The sequence below is a fragment of the Taudactylus pleione genome, unplaced genomic scaffold (genome assembly GCF_031769625.1).
Source record: "Taudactylus pleione unplaced genomic scaffold, aTauple2 ptg000137l, whole genome shotgun sequence".
Lineage (NCBI taxonomy): Eukaryota > Metazoa > Chordata > Amphibia > Anura > Myobatrachidae > Taudactylus > Taudactylus pleione.
In genome coordinates, this window is record NW_028284539.1 from 723,545 (window position 1) to 745,654 (window position 22,110).

General features: G+C 43.1%; 1 protein-coding gene across 20 annotated transcripts in view; it reads right to left on the reverse strand.

Moving 5' to 3' along the window:
- PTPN3 (protein tyrosine phosphatase non-receptor type 3) overlaps nt 1-22,110 on the reverse strand; it is a 753,142-nt gene that overhangs the window by 132,755 nt on the left and 598,277 nt on the right. For all 20 annotated transcript variants that reach the window (XR_015878492.1, XR_015878493.1, XR_015878491.1 and 17 more), the window contains one exon: nt 7,533-7,661. Coding sequence is in view for 17 of the 20 variants with exons in the window: in XM_088473619.1 (XP_088329745.1) it covers nt 7,533-7,661 (129 nt within the window). In the remaining 3 variants the exon portion in view is untranslated. The remainder of the gene's footprint in view (nt 1-7,532; nt 7,662-22,110) is intronic.

The window sequence follows — 22,110 nt, forward strand, 5'->3', positions numbered from 1 at the left end:
TTAAGTATGATTCCCTGTCTTTATATATAAATTACTTCACTTAATATGTCTGCTGCTCTTAAACATTTTTTTATTTCTTGAGATATGTTTTATGTAAAGTATTTGTTAACTGGCTTGGTGCTCCACCTAAAGCCAAATTATCCCTGTTTTTGCAATGCTTTGTATAAAGTGTTAAACTGACAGCACAAAGAAATTACATCCTGGACCAGTGGGTCCCTATGAAATGATGTTGCCTTCTCTATGCTTTGCTTTGATTACATTACATAATTGTGATAGCCTCTGTGCAATGTATTTTTGGTATATCTACTTTTGTTCTATGAATGTAGGGTAGGCTGTATTTCCCCTTCATGTCAGTTCCTGCCCATGACAGCCAGCTAAAGAAGTACTTTGTCCCCAATTACACAAGTTTGTTTGCCCCCTCGTGGGTGTTGGCTCGCTACACTCGCCACATGGTTATATTCCCCTCTATGCCCACTTGGATGGCAGGGAATGATGCTGGACACTGGCTGATGACGTCAGGGTCATCTCGGTGAAGGGGATTTAGACATTACCATGAATGTAGATAGCTTGACACAGCTTGGTCACGGACCTTGCATTCCAGTGCTGTGGAATGCATGGCACTTCCGGTACTGACACTTCGAGTCCAGACTCAGAGTGTTTGGCACATGTGGAGAATGGCTATTTAAGGGAAGCACCAGATAAGGAGACTGTACATTACCTTTTCAGATATTGGCTAAGCTGAATAAGATGCTCTGACTGTCTGTCTTGATAAAGGTCTATAATGACTGAAACGTCAACATTATGAAGATATGTAAGCAATAAAATGTTCTTTGTCTCATGATGCTCTGGTGAGTGCCTCTATAAATACATTTTCTGTATATACAGTATACTGTAAACACACACATACATATATATATATATATATACATACACAAATCCAAATATACGAGTATATATATATATATATATATATATATATAGTGACACAGTTAGGTTAGGGGGTCCCTCTCCTGGGTAGAGGACTCCTTCCTTACACACACACACAGCAGCAGGGAAGAAGCACACCAGTCTGGATGCAAGTACAAGCTGGTCGGCGCCAGTCTTTATTGTACAATGTCAGAAACAAACATAAAGAAATAAAATCCTAGCCCTGTCGGGGTACTAACTTCACAGGTAGTTCCCTCACTACCAGAACCTGGCAGGGCCTAATGCCCTCACCAGCAACAAGGGCACAGCACAACACTTACAGTTAAGTTTTCAAGTGTCTCTGAGCAAACTCCCTGTCTGCTCTCCCAGGTGAGACAATCAGCCCTCAACACACTAGGCTTATATTGGCCACTCTCAGGTGGAAACCCTAACAAGCCTGTTACCAGGCTAAGAGAACCAAAACCTGGAGTGGCCGTGGGTGGAGCCCTCCCTCTCCTCTCACCCACAACCCCCAGGTCCCAAACCGGCTTTTCAAAAAGCCAAAACTCAAGCCTGCTACACTGCAGACTTTCTCCTGGGGGTTTAAAACACATAAGACAGGAATCTGGGACAAATGTACCTGCCACAGACCACTTTACCAATGATCCTATCACATATCCCCCCCCTTTGTTTCGACCTGTGGGGCGGAACAACTGAAGCCCCCAAACAATGAACGCGTGACAACACGTCAGCATTGGCCAGCTGGCTTCCTGGCCTGTGTTCCACTGAAAATTTAAAAGTTTGTAACGCCAAGAACCATCTCGTAATTCTCGCATTACTGTCCTTATTTTCGGACATCCACTTCAAAGGGGCATGGTCAGTGATCAATTTGAACTTTCTTCCAACCAAGTAGTACCTGAGAGCCTCTAATGCCCACTTTATGGCCAACGCCTCCTTCTCCACTGTGGCATAGTTTCTCTCATGTACATTCAACTTTCTACTTAGATAGAAAATAGGGTGTTCCTCACCCTCCTTGTTCTGGGACAGGACCGCTCCTATACCTACTTCTGATGCATCGGTTTGTACTATGAATTACCTTTCAAAATTAGGAGTCATCAGGACTGGTTGGGAACACAACGCTACTTTCAACTCCTGAAAAGCTTTCTCCGCCTCAGGACTCCATTCTACCATGACTTTTTGTTTGCCTTTGGTCAGGTCAGTCAGTGGGACTGCCATGGTGGCAAAGTTGGGTATAAACCTCCTGTAGTACCCCGTAATTCCCAAGAAGGCTCTCACCTGCTTCTTATTCAGAGGCCGTGGCCAGTTTTTTATGGCATCAACTTTACTGAGCTGAGGCTTTATCAGGCCTCTGCCAATGGTGTATTCCAGATATTTTACTTCCTCCATGCCTAGACAACACTTTTTTGGGTTGGCTGTCAAACCTGCCTTATAGATGGAGTCCAAAACTGCTTGTACCCTGGGTAAGTGAGACTGCCATTCAGGACTATGAATGACCACGTCATCCAGATAAGCAGCCGCATACCGTCTATGGGGCCTTAGAATCCTGTCCATCATTCTTTGGAAGGTAGCAGGTGCCCCATGTAGCCCAAAGGGCAACATCTTGTACTGAAACAAGCCCTCTGGCGCTGAAAAAGCTGTCTTTTGTTTGGCGCTCTCGGTTAACGGTACTTGCCAATACCCTTTGGTTAGGTCAAGAGTGGTTAAATACCTTGCCGTCCCTAGTCCCTCAATCAACTCATCCACTCTTGGCATCGGGTAGGCATCGAATTTTGAAACACTGTTCAACTTTCGGAAGTCATTGCAGAAATGCACACTCCCGTCGGGCTTTGGAATCAACACAATGGGACTTGACCATTCACTATGTGATTCTTCAATAACCCCTAACTCTAGCATATTTTTAATTTCTTTCGACACTGATTCTCTTTGTGCTTCTGGCAACCTATAGGGCTTTAGATTAACTTTAACCCCTGGGTCAGTGCTGATGTCATGTTTAATGACCGAGGTTTTCCCGGGTACGTCAGAGAACAGCACCCTATTTCTGATCAGAAACTCCTTGACCTCTTGTTGTTGAATTGCCGACAGGGTTTTTGCCACTGTCACTTCGGGAACTAAGGGCCCTGGATTTACTGGAGGGGCTCGGACGGCCGACAGTGCCGTTCTATCTTTCCAGGGCTTTAACAGATTTATATGGTATATCTGTTCCGGCTTTCTTTTCCCCGGCTGGTAAACTTTGTAATTGACCTGCCCCACTCTTTCTAAGATTTCAAAGGGCCTTTGCCATTTAGCCAAAAGTTTATTTTCCACAGTGGGAACCAATACTAACACTCTGTCCCCAGGAGCAAAGCTGCGTAACCGAGCATTGCGGTTGTATACCCTCTGCTGTGCATGTTGAGCCTGTTCCAGGTGCTCTCTCACTATCGGCACTACCGCAGCAATTCTCTCCTGCATTTGAGAAACATACTCAATCACGGTTTTGTAAGGACTAGACTGCCCCTCCCATGTCTCTTTGGCAATGTCTAGTAACCCCCTTGGGTGTCTCCCATACAACAAGTCGAAGGGTGAAAACCCGGTGGAGGACTGGGGAACTTCTCTTATGGCCAACAATAAATACGGCAATAAGTAATCCCAATCCCTACCATCCTTGTCGACCACTTTCCTAAGCATGTGTTTTAACGTCTTGTTAAACCTCTCGACCAGCCCATCGGTTTGGGGGTGATAAACCGAAGTTCTTAACTGTTCAATTTTGAACAGGCGACATAACTCTTTCATGACTTTTGACATAAACGGTGTACCCTGGTCAGTTAGTATCTCCTTGGGTATACCCAGCCTGCTAAAGACATGAACTAGCTCTCTGGCAATGGTCTTGGTTGACGTATTGCGCAACGGGATCGCTTCCGGGTACCTGGTAGCGTAATCCATTATGAACAGAATATACTGGTGTCCCCTGGCAGACTTCATTAAGGGTCCAACCAAATCCATCGCTATTCTTTCAAACGGCACCTCTATAATAGGCAATGGAACTAGTGGACCTTTAAAATGTGGCCTGGGAGCATGATACTGACACTCAGGGCAGGATGCGCAAAAGTCAGACACCTCTTTATGAAGCCCGGGCCAGAAAAACCTCTGCATTATTCGCTCAGTGGTTTTCTCTACCCCTAGATGGCCTGCCGTTATATGACCATGGGCCAGATCCAACACTGTTCTTCTGTAGGCTTTGGGAACTATTAGTTGTTCCACAATATCTTCCCCCTTCTTAGTCACCTGATATAACAAATCCTGACACATTGCCATGTGGGGATAGTACAGGGTCTACGGGTTTACCATCAACTACTTTTACATTCTCCCTGGCTTTTACCAAAGTAGGGTCATTCAACTGCTCCACGGCAAAGACCTCTCTTCTGACCTCTAAATCAGGCAGACGATCACCTGGCCCAACAACACTGCCCACCTCAATGGGAGGCACATTAGTTGGCGGGCCACCGTCACGTTCCGCATTCTTTAGTTCGCCAACCATAGTAGAAAAAGGGAATAACTCTGACTCAGAAAAAAACTCCCTCCTCCACTACATCGACAACCTTCTCAAATGGATCGGGGTTGTTCACCTCTGGAACAAAACGGCTTTCCCACAATTTCCAGAAGTGAGCAAAGTCTCTCCCCAATATTGCATCGTACACCAGACCATGCACCAAACCCACAGAAACTATAGCAGAGCCACATGGTGTCTCGATGTTCACCTCGGCTGTAACATAATATCGAGTATCCCCATGTATGCAGGTCACACCAACAGTTTTCCCTGTATGCCTCAAGGGGTTCACCAGCTCAGCTTTTATAAGTGTCACCAAGCTACCAGAGTCTAACAGTGCCTCTACTCGGTTGCCATCTACAGTGAGTACACACATGTGCTTATCAGTCTCAGCCTGCCGGTCAGCCGTACAGGCTGTCTGTGCAAAGAAAGACCCCCTGCGGTAGACATGAGCAGTATCACATTGCATAGGTTCAGTTGTAAGTGAACAATTAGCTGCAATATGGCCGAAGCCACCACATCGGAAACACTGAGTCATATCAGTGTAGTTGTTTACGGGGCAAGAACCTTCCTGGCCTGGCAGGCCTGTCTCCAGGTTCTACACCCTCAGTCTTAGGTACATTTCACCGCCCAGCACCCTTCTCCCCTGGAACAGTCTGTGGGAGTTCGCCGGTGCGCCATCGGGGCTCGGTGGGGCATACTCATCAGCTCCTCAGCCGCCACGTACCTCTCCACCAGCTCGACCAACTGGTCCGTGGACTTAGGGTCTGCATGGCTCACCCACTTGCGCAGAGTCAGAGGTAATGATCGCAGGTACCGGTCCATTATGACCCTTTCCACGATCTGTGGTCCCGTCAGCATCTCGGGCTGTAGCCATTTTGAGGACAGATGGACGAGGTCATGCATCTGTGAACGTGGAGGCTTGTCCCTATGGAACTCCCAGCGGTGGACCCGTTGGGCATGAACAAAGGTGGTGACTCCCAAGCGAGTTAGGATCTCCTGTTTTAGTTTTTTATAGTCCTTGGCATCAGCCAGGCATAAGTCGAAATATGCTTTTTGTGGCTCCCCAGACAAAAAAGGTGCCACCAGACTTGCCCACTGCTCCTGGGGCCAACTCTCCCTTTCGGCCGTTCTTTCAAATGCGGCGAGATAGGCCTCCACATCATCGCCCGAAGTCATCTTTTGGAGGAAGTGACTGGCTCGTACGGAGTGAGTGGTGGTGGGAGGACCAGTATTAACATCTCTGGGCCGGGCGACCAGGTGCTGTACCACCTCTCTTATGGCCTGGCTGTTTTCCGCTAAGGCCTGGCGGGTTTCCTCAATAGCGACCTGTTGAAGTCTGTTAGTCTCCTGCTGAGCTCTGGTAGATTCCTGCTGAGCTGCTGTAGCTTGGAGCAAGGCCTTAATCATGTCCTCCATTTTGTCCTGGGGTGTAGGTTGGAAGCTGAACCTTGCCTCTCTGAGCATTGGCTGACGCCTCCTCTATGGGACTCCAAGGACACAGTGTTATTTCCACACTCACAAATTAGGTGTCACTCCCTTTAATTTTTAAACGGAAAGTTTTCCTCTTACTGCAACTTCAGTGTGTGTGGTTGCCTGCATTCTCCACCATATTGTGACACAGTTAGGTTAGGGGGTCCCTCTCCTCAGGTCCCAAACCGGCTTTTCAAAAAGCCGAAACTCAAGCCTGCAGACTTTCTCCTGGGGGTTTAAAACACATAAGACAGGAATCTGGGACAAATGTACCTGCCACAGACCACTTTACCAATTATCCTATCACAATAAACACATAAGACAGGAATCTGGGACAAATGTACCTGCCACAGACCACTTTACCAATGATCCTATCACAATATATTTGTAGTGTTGTGCTGTGCCCTTGTTGCTGGTGAGGGCATTAGGCCCTGCCAGGTTCTGATAGTGAGGGAACTACCTGTGAAGTTAGTGCCCCGACAGGGCTAGGATTTATGTTTATGTTTTCTTTATGTTTGTTTCTGACATTGTACAATAAAGACTGGCGCCGACCAGCTTGTACTTGCATCCAGCCTGGCGTACTGTTTCCCAGCTGCTGTGTGTGAAAGGAAGGAGTCATCTACCCAGGAGAGGGATGCCCTAACCTAACTGTGTCACAATATATATATATATATATATACATACATATATATTCCTGCTGTGTATGTACAGTATATATATATATATATATATATACACAGATATGTCCAGTTGCATCTTTGCCACTTGTGCCGATAATCGCACATCCGCACCCGCGACCCCATAGGATTGCATGGTGCAAACACCGCACACAGGATGGCGTACTGTGGCGCACGCAGCTGCAGCTAATCGCATGGAATGATGTATGTGCATGTGTGCAGCACAAGTGGCAAGGATGCAAGAGGACACATCTGTATATGCATATATTGTTTGACTAAGTCTATATTGCCTATGTGAGTAAATACAGTCTGTCTCTCCAGCCCTGCACTCTGTCTCTCCAGCACCCTTCTGCCTCACTCTCTGGAGCCCTGCACACAGTGTTGTTCCAGCTAGCTCCCTTCTGCCTCAGCCAGGTAGCATATGAATCTTCTTACCTTTTGTACCAGGCTGCAGCTCTATAAGGTACTGCGGCTCCTCTCTCCTTCAGTGGTGCGCTGCGACGTCATGATGTCACAGCCGCAAGATAATAAAGTTTATTGTACATCAATAAAGAGGGCAGACAGGCATCACTTTCATGTTGGGCAGCAGGTGAGGCAGGAGTGGCAGGTTTGGGGGTAGACTGTCCATGGGTCTCATTCATTTGCGGTGGTGAGAGTGGGAGAGGAAGCCCCTTTCACTTGCACTGGCAGTAGCAGCAGGCAGGTGGTAGGAGTGGGCCAGGCCCCCCTTCTCTGTTGGAGTAGTCCTGACAGTCCCCCCTGATGGTTGCCCTGGATGCAAGTAATTTTAGACTGCAGTTTTATAGCATACATTAAAGATCAATTTAGATTACATTTATAAACAGCATTTATATAATGTATTTGGATGCAAATACCTAATACCAAACAAAGTACTAGATGCCAGCTTCAGATAAAAAGCCTCAGTTTCTTACCTCTATGTTTGTTACTATTATTTCTCTGAAAACATAAGCAATTGTACAGTCTTCTGAGTTACATGTTACTCGGAAATTTCCATATTCAATCACATCAGGTGGATCTGGCCAATACTGTTGGCACTTGGTCTAAGTAAACAAAAATTGAAAGGAAGTTGACAAATATGAAGATTAGTTAAACATAATATTAGCTATACATAATATACACAATTCAGTGAGTCACAAATAATAGGTCGATGATTACTGATGTATCAAACTGAATATTTGTGGCAACAATTACTGTAAGTGATCAACTTTATTTGTGATTGATAAGGACATTTTGACAATGGTTAAGAACAAAACTTTTGTACTTTAAATCTGCAGAGCCTGTAAACTGGGCTAATGCAGACCACAGATGAGCACCACAATTCCCCAATCCACTGATGCCAATCCCCCAATCAAAACTGTGTTGACAATCATGGATCCAACTGGGAATCAGGGAATTCTGCAGGTTAAAAATCCTGATTCATCGATCCCGTAGATTTTTTGGTCGGGATCAACAAATAATGGAAATTCAACATGTTGGATTTCCCCAAAGCCCTGATCTATGAGTCAGGGGATCAGGAAATTGTGGTAAACAGTTGCAGATGTATAGGCTCCATAAAGTTTAATTTTATAAAAACTATTAAGATATGTGGATATTGTATAGTACAAATGTATTCACTTTTAGATACTTTTTTTCATTTAACAGAAATAAAATGAAATATCATTGAAACATTTTATTTATGAATGAATGTATGTCATTTTTTTTATGCCTCCCAACATCATTGTTTGTTAATTCTTGACCTGCAGATGCCAAAGGCACACATATCCAAAAAGGGAATGGGACCTTATGAGAAACTGGGCATATCCTTATAGTACCCCCATTTTCATCACTCTGGGGAAATTCCAGCACTCCCAGAGATGGTGGGCTACCGTCAGGTTCATCCTACACTGCGTAAATATGCCGTACAGATATTTGGGAAAGTGGGACATGCACTCTGGCACAGTGCCAGAGTTTTGCTTTCAATGCACATTGCCATCTTTCTGAATTATCACTGGAAAGATGGATCCAGAAGTCATGAGGCAACTGCAGGGGCCTGTATGCACTGCACATCTTGCTCCCATTCTAGATATGCCTATGCCTGCCTGCTTCCAATTGACTACTAGTGGAATTGATGCAAAAGTTATGTATATATTTTATTTTTATTTAGCCTCATTTTTCACATGGAGCATGCTTTAGTTAAAATTCTGTAGGGAACCACAAAACAAATGCTAAGAAATATCAACTCATGCTTTAACAATGAATATTTGTCATACTAATTTGTCTAACTGATGGTAATTCAGGATACCAATATTGTATGTCTTTGCAATATATGTGGAAGTCACCTGAAGAGTTTTCTCAAATACAGATTTCACTTTATTTTTCCCTCAAAGGAAGCACGTCACTCTCCTACTCCCAATCATGAAATTAATTCCATCAGTTATAAACTAAGGGCCGGATTCAATTAGCCACGATAAATCGATAAGTTATCACTGGTGAATTTATAGCACTTCTGTGGTGTGATATTGTCGCCTATTCCGGAAATGAGTGCTACCATTTTTTGCCAAATCCAATTACAAAACATGCAAAAACGCATACCTGCAATAATTTTTCATGGCAAAACATTTTTAATTTTTGGGAAATCAGTCTGTACCCCAAAATAAGCCAAATGAACATAGGAAATCAATATAGAAGTGTATTAATTGCCGTAATAAAATAATTTTGAGTTCTTAAATTGTGTTAAGTGTTGAAAATTGATAGAAAGCAATTATTTTTTGATAAAATACCTGCTGGATGTAAATTGGGGGTGCATTAAAATGGGTGCAAGTATATTTGTGTGCCTATAGAGTGCCCTTGTAAAAAAAAATTAAAATACACCTGCTGCAGCCACCTGTAATGTTTAAAACACCTCTCCCATCCATATAGCCCCCCAAAATATCAGGCCCCACTAGTTTTAACCCATTTTCCACTACTTTTATTTTTTCGATCCCAAAATTGAAGTGGCATTTTTGACCAAATTACACCAATTAAAAAAAAAACGTTTTGCCTAATTTATCATTAGGGAGGGGTGTATAAAGGGTTCTGAAACAAACCCCAACATTTTTAGCCAAAAATATGGATTTTGCTTTTTTTTTCAATTACTCTGAGTTGGTGAAAACTTATCGCCGCTTTCTGTCTATGCAATTATGGCACATGCAATAATAATAAACTAATTGAATTGCGCGAAATCGAAATTGTCATGAAATAATTTAATGTGAAAATAGGGCTTATCACGCCTAAATGAATCAGGCCCTATATGTATTATGGGGTTGATTCAGAATTTGGAATAAAGCAAGCAATAGCAAGTAACTGAGCACCTGGACAAACTATGTTGCAATGCAAGGGCCCTGGCATCGGCCGCTTCTCACCTCCGTCCTTGGGATTAGGTGTTAAGTTGCTGGGAGTGGAGGTAAGTGGTGACTGAGTATTCTCCCCGGGGTCTGCTCGGTCTTCCGTGCATGCATCCTGGTTCCCGAGGTGCCGGGCATGGGAGCAGCCATGTTGGTCCATATCACCTGAATAGTCTGTCCCAATGGTAGTCCTGCAGTCATTCAGCTGATCCTCTGATCCAATGACCAGCTACCTAAGGATATTTAAGTCTGACTCCAGAAACAGGAAACTGCTCTTCAACTTCACTGTTCCAGTGTCTGATACTCACCAGTGTTTCTCCAGGTTAATTCCTCAGTGTGTTGATTCAGCCTTCTCGCTGTTTTCCAGTGTTATTTGCATCAGCTCCCAGGCTGACTCCAAGTGTATCACTTCAGTTCTCTCACTGAACTCCAGTTCTTTATATAAAAGCTCATGTGTTGTTACTATTGTGCTGTTCAGTGCCCTTGCTCTCTCCCTGTGTTACATGCTTCAGCTGTTAAACAATAGCCAGTATTCTGAGCTTCCCTTTTCATGCTGATTTCCCTGAATTATAAGTATTTGTTCTCTTGCCAAATTTCTGAGTTACATGTCCAGCTCTCTCTGGTACATTCTTTAGCTGTTAAACTATTTACTAGTATTCTCAGTTTCCCTTTTCATGCTAATTTCCCTGAATTATAAGTATTTGATCTCATGCTAAATTTCTGAGTTACATGTCCAGCTCTCTGTGTTCTCAGAGCATTCCTGTGTTATATTTCACTGTGTTCTCAGTGCAAGTCCTCGACTGGATACTATCCAGGAAAGAATATAAATTTTTGTTTTCAACTCACCCTGTACTTTCTATATATTATCACCTTCCAAAATTTAACAAGTCCCTCACTTCACCTCTCGGTCATCCTATTATTTATGGGATTCATTCTTTGACCTCCAATCTTTCTTTTTATGTTGACTCATTTCTTCAACCTCGTGTCTCCCTGTTGAGGTCCCACATTACAGATACAACTCACTTCCTACAGATGATAATAGGAGTATGTTGGAAAGAATCTTATGCCTTTCTCAACATGGATGTACAAAGTGTGTATACCAACATTGCACATGATTTGAGCGTTGGTGCTATGGCATCCAGACTAAAACAAGATGGAGAACTCTCATGGAGACATGAATGGTTTATTCTAGAATCTATTTTATTTTTCTTGTAGCATAATTATTTTTTATTCCTGGACACTTTTTACTTACAGATGATGGGCACGGCCATGGGGACCTGGTCCGTGCCAAGCTACGTGAACCTATACATGGGTAATCTTGCCCATGTGCAGGGAAGCGAGTTCAGCCCGAGCCTGGTCCTCTATGGCCAATAAATAAATGATCTGTTTATAATTTGGGACGGGTCTGAAAGCACATCGCTTAATTTTGTTTCTCACCTTAATTCCAACCCTTATAATTTACAGTTCACATCCACATTCCACTGCACTAAAATTAATTTCCTGGATATAACCCTAGAAATGAAATGCAACAAAATAATTACCACAAACTACACCAAAGAAGTGGGTAGTAATTCCTATCTAAACTTTAGGAGTGCACATTACCCCCCTTGGAAGAAGAAAATCCCTAAGGGACAATTTCTCTAATTAATAAGAAATTGTAGTGACTTAGACATTTTTGATGATCAGGCCAAGAAAATGACAGAATCATTTTTGGATCAAGGGTATCCAGAATCATTGGTACAAAATTATTTTAGGGAAGTAAGACTTCTGGATAGGGAGAGCCTTCTAAACAAAAATAGAACTGAAAAAACAAAGTTATTCACAGACCAAAACTTGTCATTCATTTCCACCTTTAATAGTCAATGTCACAATATTAAGAAGATTGTCAAGAAAAACTACAATATTCTTAAACAGGATAATATTCTCAACTCACAAATACCACCGACACCTAGATTCATTTTCAGAAAAAACAAATCTTTAAAAACCATGTTGGCTCTAAGCCATTTAAAAAGTGTGCCATCGTAAGAACCACAGAAAAAATTACTATGGTTGCAACCCAAACCTAAAGGTTCATATAAATGTGAGGGTACAAAATGCACCACTTGTAACCATATGGATAGAAAAACCACCCACATAGTTGGTAATTATAGTGATAATCCATATGGAATAAAAAAAATCATAAATTGCAACTCCACCTATATTATCTATCTTCTTACCTGCAGTTGCAATTTATGCTACATTGGGAGAACAACAAGAACTCTCAAGGTAAGATTCATGGAACATCGCAGAAATATTCTTAATCATGTGCAGATACATAGTGTGTCTAAACACTTTTATGACTCTCATAATGGAGACCCCAAATCTTTGAAAATAACAGGTATAGAAAGAATTCCAGCCACTGTTAGAGGGGAAGATCGTTTTAAATTACTATGTAGACAAGAAATATTTTGAATGTTTAAATCAGATACAGAACATCCCAAGGGGCTGAATGAAGCTATGGAATTGAATGTAGTATTATAGGTTCACTATCCAATTGTTTAATCTGTAAGGTTCGATCTTCTTCAGGCTGCTCCTCATTTATCCCATTTCTGCATAACAATAGAAAATACTTAAGGGAAATTTTTTATAGGTTTTCTTTCTCCACTAGTAATAAAATAGGATAAATCAACATGATGGATAAAGAATATATAAATTCCTCTTTCTATTATTATACTGTATATAAAACCATGTACTTACCCTGAATTCATTATATGTGTAATTTTTATGGTTTAATTAGTGTTCTCGCTTAACTGGTTTTTGGTATTTATGTGATCAGTATACTTTATTATGAGAAAGATTGGAAGAAGGCTCTATCTTTTTTGTTTTGCTGTTCAAATTTTCTTTTGTAAAATAATAGAAATCATGACTTGAGATGATTTTCACGATAGGTCTTTCTCTTTGATAACAAAATAAGTTATACTAACATGATGTCGAAAAAGAATATATAGAAATATTTTATACAAACTTGTGTACTTACCTTGATCTCATTAGACATATACAGTATTTACTATGGTTCAAGTAGAGTTTTTCCTCCAACCAGCCTTTGATATTACATGGATCATTTTATTAAGATGTTATGATTGATATATCTATGCATTGTTATATGTTTATTGGGTATCATTTTGATCTTTAAATAGATCAGATAGTTTAGACTATCAAATAATTAATAAATAAGTAATGGAGTGTGCGGTCATGTGACCACTGCTATTTGCTATTTAGATATGCGGGCAGTCCCCAGATTATAGCCAGGCCCATGTGATCATGTGATACAAGGCATCCTTGAATTGTGATTGACGTAAGCTGCTTAAATGTGCGGATTCCTCTCCCCTCTGGCACGTATGACATGATCGCAAAGCTAGGACAGCAATACTATAATAGCGGTAGAAAGACTGCAGCTAGGGATAAATAAACTCCCTTTAGAAATCCAGCAAACACGGTCACATGATCAGTGACATTTGTTGCCAAAAAACAAATGGGTCATGTGACGGATGATAACATGATGGGGAGGGTTTTTTCCCTCCCAAATAAGCTCTATGCGAGACACTGCTTGGTCACATGATGTGATCAGTGACGTGTGCTGCTGAAAAACAAATGGGTCATGTGACGGAGCACTGATGATGCAATAGGGAGGGATTCATTCCCTCCCAGCTAGGCTCTATGAGAGACACTGCCCGATCACATGACCTAATGTTTTACTTTATATTGGGAAGCTATTTTTGTACAGATCAGCAAGGTAAATCATTTATTAAGGTTATGATAATTATCTTTATTAAATAATATCAGATGGGTCTGTCTCCTATAGATAATCATATGTGAATCATTAAGATACTTTATCTGTGTTAAATGGAATGGATTATACACCACAGGTGTTTGTGATTAGTAACCAATTTAGTTCAGGATATATAAACCACGGTCCCTTCCAGCAGTACAGTCCATTATCATTTGATAAAGCTGTGGGACACACAGGGAAATGCATCAGGAGGACTTTGTACTGAGGGCCTGATTCAGACCTGGTCGCAAGCACTGAGCGTGCGCAACCGGGTCGATGGTGGCCCAGAGCGCATGCGCACGACGGAGCCGGCTCCGTCGTGTGCATGCACGAGACCCGGATAGCAACGGGCAATCTGTCGCTCCGGGTCTCGCACCAAAGGGCGGGCCGGGGGCAGTGGCTGCCCAAATGGAGGTATTCCCATGAGAACACCTACCGTTTGGGGCCGGCCCCACTGACATCACAAGTGATGTCAGTGGAGAGATTCCAGCTCTGTTAGCCGAAATCTCTCTGGGGCTTGCGGCAACGAGACCCTACCACAAGGGTCTCATCGCAAGCCCGATGGTCTTGACCATCGCGACCATCATCATGGCCGTTCGCTATAGCTGTGGGTATACCCACAGCCACAGCTATGCGAGTGGCCAGGAGGCCGTTCTAAAAAAAAAAAAGAGCGACCAGCTCTGAATCAGGGCCTGAATCCCTTACTGCACTGGGACTTTTATACCATCTTTCATTCACCTGGGCCAAGCCTCAGAACTTTTTTTTGGCAAATTGCACTTCATCTACAGTGGACTGTCATTTCTAACATGCAGCAATCTCATGCACAAAGGCTCATCTACCACAATGGATTTTCATCATGCAGGATTGCTTCTGCTTATGAAACCCATGTGGTTGGACCATAGTGGTAATTATATGAGCCTGTGTTACTACCAACTGTACTATATATGTGGCATTCTAACTATCACTTGCCAACATAGAGAGGCTGCGATAGGAAAAGGTGTTTTGTTGTTATATACAGTTTCCATGATGCTGAATCAAAATCAAGCAACAAAACTGTTTGTGATATAATTATATTTATGATCACATAGAGATGTATTCAGATTCCTATTTAGGATATGATTTTATGAATTTCTATTCAATTGCATGATTTTACTAATCAGCTGTTTTATATTAAATATGTTTATGCACTAAGGGCCTGATTTAGACCCGCTTGCGAGCGCTCGCAAGCGGGTCAATGGTGCCCAAGTGCGCATGCGCACGACGGAGGCGCCTCCATCGTGCGCATGCGCGAGACCCGAATAACGACAGCCAAGCCGTCGTTATGGGTCTCGCACCAATGGGGGCGTGCTTTTGATGGTGATTGACAGCACGTCCGGGGGTGTGGCTGCCCAGACGGAGGCATTCCCATGGGAACGCCTACCGTCTGGGGCCGGCCCCACTGACATCACTAGTGATGTCAGTGGGAGTGCTTTTGGCTCTGATAGAGCCAAAAGCACTCCTGGGCTTCCGGTAGCGAGACCCTACCGCAGGGTCTCGTCACAAGCCCGATGGTCGCGATGGTCTTGACCATCGCGACCATCATTTTGGCCGCTCGCTATAGCTGTGGGTGGTCACCCACAGCTATGCGAGCGGCCAGGAGGCCGCTCCAAAAAAGAACAGGGACGGCCCTGATTCAGAGCGAGCGCTCTGTCAGAGCGTCCGGCTCTGAATCAGGGCCTATATCCATTCCATTTCTTAATCATTCCATATCATGTTTTTTTTAGCACTGTATACTTTATTTTCCACTGTTTCATACATTTTGAGGTCTGACTAGCCTCAATCTTTACAGCTGCTTTAGAAACACTGCCCCCCACGCACCAGAACCACTTGTTAGTTATTTATCTTTTACTATTCTCAGAGTATTCCTTTGTTCTATTTCCCTGTGTTTTCAGAGCATTCCTTTGTTATATTTCCCTGTGTTCTCAGTGCAAGTCACTGACTGGATCCATTACTATTCTCAGAGCATTGCTCTGTTATATTTCCTCATGTTCTCAGTGCAAGTCCGAGATTGGATCCTTTACTATTCTCAGAGTATTCCTGTGTTCTATTTCCTTGTGTTCTCCGAGCATTCCTTTGTTATATTTCCCTGTGTTCTTAGTGCAAGTCATCGACTGGATCCTTTACTATTCTCAGAGTATTCGTGTGTTATATTTCCCTGTGTTCTCAGTAAAAATCACCAACTGGATACTTAACAATTATCAGTGCATTAGTGCACTGAGGGCCTGATTCAGAGCCGCTCGTAAGCGGCCGCTCGTTCGTTCCGAGCGATGTTCGCACATCTGCGCATGCGTACGGGTTGTAATACGCATGCGCGAACCAGTCAGTGCGGGCGAAATTCGTGTGCTCGCAAAATAGCGAATACCTGCTAATTTGAGTGACAGGATGAGGCGTTTGTGCGCGGTAACAGGGGAAGGTGCTTGAAAACGGGGAGTTGAGATCCGAACGCAGGCGTGCCAAACGGTCAAAATGGGCATTTAATGGGAGTGCATAATTAACAAAGCAGCGTCATCGACCACGTCACTTGGTTGTCTTTTAGCCAGAACTGCTCGCATGATTGCGGTAGGAAAATGCTACCACAAGAATAGCGAGCAGTTCATACGCCTTTCGATGTACTCGATTAATCTAATAAATACTGGAGATGACGTATGATGCGAGCGGCCAGGGGGCGTTTTTCTCAAAATAGCGGCCGCATGTTTTGTTCGCTCGTTCAGACATAGAGACGTCAACAGACCGCAAAGAGTGAGCACTTAATTTAAATAGCCAGCCCCTTTTTCTGAGCGAGCGTCCACAAATAGCGTCCGGCTCTGAATCAGGCCCTGAGTTTCCAGTGTTAACTTTTGTAAATATAGTTACCGGTCTCCCTGCCTCTCCCAGGTACCTGTCCAGAGGGCCGTGAAACCCATATCCCAACTGGAGGGGTCACTGGTGAATACCACAAAGTGTTAGACTCCACGCCTCTGGGCAGGTCTAGCCAAAACTGGGTTTGGCCACAGTAGAAAGACCTAGTACTGTCACTCACCTGGTTGTTGCCTAGCTATCCTAACCCCCTGGCTTTTGTCCTCTCCTGAGTAACTTCCCATTCGGTTTGAACAGCCCACATGCAAGCCACCGGGTTTCAGGGTGCAGCGGTTTTTCAAAACCTACTTTCTTGTGTGAATACTCAGGAAACAACCAACAACTCATGAGAGAGCAGCTGCAAGACCTTTCTGGTCAATTGAAAATTATTCATTATGTTCTTGCTGCTTTGACTCCAGTCACATTAGAAGACCTGCCTGTGAATTCTCCTGTGTCTTCTTCTCCGGGGTTTTGTTCTCAAGTTACAAATACTCCTATGGAATACATTTTTTTTCTGTCTTCTAGTCAACTTCTCAAGTGTCCTCTGGCTTCCCAGTTATCTGACATTTGTGACCAAGAAAATTTCAAGAGTTTCTACAAGCTTCTTGAACAACTACATGGCCTCCTCCCAAAATTTGTTCAAGTTATTCCCAAGCTTTGTAGTGCTATTCCTGACTTGACTATCATCTCTTCGAAGCAAACTAAAGTAAAGCATCAACGTTTTCTTCATCCTAAGCTTTATGAGGTTGAACGTCAGCTGTTCCAGGAACTGCATTTTTGCTTATATTATGGTTATGATGATCACTTTCTTAAATACTGTGCCCTGTGCCCACCAAGAAATGGTGGCAAGTGCGAGATTTCCAACATCTGCTCTTTTGCTGGTTCTTCCCATCAGTCATCGGTGTTTCCGGTTTCTTCAGTTTCTGACAAGGAGGTGATGCCCATTTAACAAAAGAAAGTTAAAGTTGTCTATCGGGGCCATTACAAGATGCTTCTACCCTCATCTAGGGAATTTTGGGAGTATTCAACCACCTAAAGTCAGCGACACTTCACACACTGTTTCTAACAGTCACAGCCCAGATTCTGTTTCTACCAGTCACAGCCCGGATTCTGTTTCTACTGGTCACTGCCCAGATATTGCCTAAGCCGGTCACAACCTGGATTTTGCCTCTGCCGGTCACAGCCTTGATTCTGTTTCCACCGGTCACAGCCTGTATTCCGCTTCTACTTGTCACAGTGCCTGATCCTATTCCTACCAGTCACAGCCCGGATTCCGTTACTACCGGTCACAGCCTGGATATTGCCTCTATTAGTCAAAGCCCGACCATTTACTGTTCTACTTTTAGACTTCAGCTGGTCATCCCTGAAGAACCATCTGAACTTCCAAATTTAAGCTCTTCTGTTTCAAGTTTCATATCCCAAGAGGGGGTTTCAAGTCTCGTACCCCAAGAGGGGTTCCACGCCCCAGAAGGGGATTTTTGTTTTGCGTTTCATACCCTAGGAGGGGTTTACAAGTTTCACACCCCAGGAGGGCGTTTTCATATAGAGTTTCACACCCCAGAAGGGGTCTCCATTTTGAGTTTCATACCCCAGGAAAAGGTTACAAGCTTCACGCCCCAGGAGGGGGTTTCAGTTTTGAGTTTCATACCCCAGGAGGGGGTTACAAGTTTTACATCCCAGGAGGGGGTTTTTGTTTTGAGTTTCACACACCAGAAGGGGGGGGTCTCCATTTCAAGTTTTGTTTCCCAGGAAGGGGTTACAAGTTTCATGCCCCAGGAGGGGGTCTCCGTTTTCTGTATTGCACCCCAAGGAGGGGTTTCAAGTCTTGTACCCCAGGAGGGGGTTTTATAGTTCCTCACTCCAGGAGGGGGTCTCAAGTTTCATACCCCAACAGTATTCCAGTATTATGTCAGAGAAGGTAGAGTCAAGTGATTTGTCCATCCCAGTCAGTATAATGATTTTGACTAAGGTATCCACATTTCAGGAAGGAAAGGGTTCTAAGTTAGGAGCTAACAAAATTTAATGTTCACCTTCTTCTGAAGACAAGACCAGTCCTACTTCTGAGCATAATTCTACCTGCCAGGTTTCATCAAACACTCCTACGTACATTGATGGAGACATGACTCAATATTATGCACTACTTGAACAATATTTAGAATTAATGGAAGCTGATCTTTCATGCAGTGTTACAACTATCAACCTTGTTAAATGTATTCTTCTGAACTTCAGAGGAAAGGTGTTACAGTGGGCTAATCCACGCAGAGTCCAGACACCCTATATTTTCTAATCTAAGGGCTTTCAGTGGGGCTCTCTATAAAGAATTTTCTCCCTCATGTCCACCTTCTGGTACCTCCTCCATTGAAATTTCTAGTGCAAGTTTACCATCCTCAGACATTAAACTCAGATACAAACAAAACAAATGGCCTCGGCACTAATAAGCCATTGAAAATAAAAAATTGACTATGTGCTTATTAATCCTCCCACTGTAGTAAGTGAAAATGATATATCTATCAGCTGCAAATCTAAACTAAACTGGGGTTTATGATTACCCAGTACAAAACCAAAGATGCAAATAACCAAACAAGACTGCGCTAATTAAAAATCACACTACTAGACTGTGAGATGGCAGAAATACAACAACAGTCAGTGCTCCTGACTGTTGTTGTATTTCTACCATCTCACAGTCTAGTAGTGTGATTTTTAATTAGCGCAGTCTTGTTTGTTATTAAACTCAGATACACTACTTTACTCCCTTCTCAAAATTGTACAGTACAGGATCAGTCTGTCTGAAAAAAGTAATCTCTAAGGAATATTAAAAACCAGCAATCTAACACTATCAGAGATGGTTATTCTTCCCTCTATTCATCTCCAGAGTCCTCCTTGATTTCTAGTCATGTTAATTCTTCCATTAGATACAGACTTGGAGTTGGAATTCGATCCTACTTTATAAAAGGCAATGTCCCGTTTCCTGTGGATCCTCTGTAGTTTGAGCCTATTCTTTCGAGCCATGTATTCCTTCAGGAGTTACCTTCGAGAATCACGACTGTTTGGAAGAAAAAAAACATATTTTTGTACTAGATATCAGCTGATTTTTTTTTGGTGTCTCAATTTTCGAGTTCTTGAAGTTTTGCTAAAGATTGGCAAATTTACAAGTCTCAAGTTTTTTTAAGTTTTTCTAGTGCACTTCCTTGGAGTCCAGAGTCCACCCTGAAAGGAGGGGGTACTGTCAGGATGCAGCCTGGGAACAGCCGCTACTCACTTCTTCGCCAGTGTCCTTGGGCTTAAATGTTCAGTCGCTAGGAGTGGAGGCAAGTGGTGACTGAACATTCTTCCCAGGGTTTGCTAGGGCTTCTGTGCATGCATCCTGGTTCCTGGGCATGGGAGCAGCCATGTTGGTCCATATCACCTGACTAGTCTCTCCCAATGGTAGTCCTGTAGCTACTCAGCTGATCCTTTGATCCAATGACCAGATGTCACAACCTGTGTAGTTCCTCCTCCCTACCTCTGGTGTCACTCTTTGTTTAGGCCTGTCTAGCCCATCATTCCACCCTGGCTAGTCTTTGATTGCAGACATGATTCAAGCAGCTGTGGGTTGCACCTGGGAACTTGTTTTATATTCAGGGTCAGGTCATCTGGTCTACCTCTGTGACTGTATTCCAGGTTCCCAGATACCCTCTGCTAGTTTACTACCTTGGATCTTGGCTCACTTCAACCCAGTTTTCTTCTGCTTCCTCTGTAAGTTATCTTGGACACTATTATCATTACATTGCTGTTCTCCAGTGTTATGTGCATCAGCTCCCAGACTGACTTCCAGTGTGTCACTTCAGTTCTCTCACTGAACTCCAGTTCTTTACATAACAGCTCTTGTGTTGTTTCTATTGTGCTGTTGAGTTCACTTGCTCTCTCACCCTATGTTACATGCTTCAACTGTTAAACTATTTCCAGTATTCTGAGTTTCCCTTTTCATGCTGAGTTCCCTGAATTATAAGTATTTGTTCTCATGCTAAATTTCTGAGTTACATGTCCAGCTCTCTCCCTGTGTTCTCAGAGCATTCCTGTGTTATATTTCCCTGTGTTCTCAGTGCTAGTCACCAACTGGATCCTTTACTATTCTCAGAGTATTCCTGTGTTATATTTCCCTGTGCTCTCAGTGAAAATCACCGACTGGATACTTAACAGTTCTCAGTGCACTCTAGTGTTTCTTAGAGTTACTACATTCCTAGAGTTTCCAGTGTTAACTCTTGCCTCCCTGCCACTCCCAGGTACCTGTCCAGAGGTCTGAAAACTGCTCACTTGGTGCCCATATCCCAACTGGATGGGTCACTGGTGAAGACCACTGAGTTAGACTCCGCGTCTCTGGACTGGTCTAGCCAAACCTGGGTTTGGCTGCAATAGGGAGACCTAGTACTGTAATTCACCTGGTTGTTCCCTAGCCACCCTAACCTCCTGGCTTTTGTCCTCTCCTGAGGAAATTCCCATTTGGTTCCTGGCAGGGTGCAAATACATACTTTTTTGCATTTGGGGTAAATACTTGCTTCTTTTGCATGTACCTGTAGCCTACAAATGCTGCACAGCTTTATTTTTACACTGCAATTTTGATTTACGTTTGGACACCCCCTCCCAAATATAAATTTCGTACATTTTAAATTTCTCCCACTTGCAGTGCAACATGGTTTTGACCAAGATGCAAAGATACAGTACTTGCTCTTACTAACTCTATTCCCAACTCTGAATCAGGCCCTGTATTAGTAAACACAAATGATTCCAGGGGATAAAAGTACTAAAATTCAAGTTTGGTCGAGATTGCAATCTCAGGTGAGTTTAGGCATTCTTTTCAACTCGCAAATTTACTAAAGGCAAACTCGAGTGAGATTTCTTTCTTTTCACTGGTAAAACTTGGGTGAGATCGCAAACTCGAATCAACTCACCATCCACCAAATTAGGCAGTAATTTTCAAGTAAAAGATGCAACTCAGGAATTTACCAAGCATCAAGATTACTGCAAACTCGCTGATAAATTGAACTTTCAAACACTCCACCTCCTGATCAGCGAGTTTGGCAGAAACATACACAGAGTACTGTGATGTGTGTATTTTTCTGCCTGTAAACCTAATCTAAAGTGTTTTTTTTTTTTTTTTCAATTGACATAGGGTCCCCCCCCAAAAGACATAACCAGCCCTGGACTGTTCAGCCAGTCCTGGTTCCTAAAATGACATGAGAACTGTCAGGAGCCAGAGCCAATCAGCAGCCACTCTACAGTTAGCAGGCAAGTATATGTAAGAAGAATAGGTGTATGTATTAAAGTTATATTGTATATGGTATGTGTGTACTGTGGTTATTTAACTATTTATTTTACAGTGGGGGTATGGGTGCTGGCCACCTGCTGGCACTTTTAATTACACAAGTGTCAAAGGGCAGGCATGCTGGCACGTGTAGTTCCACTGTA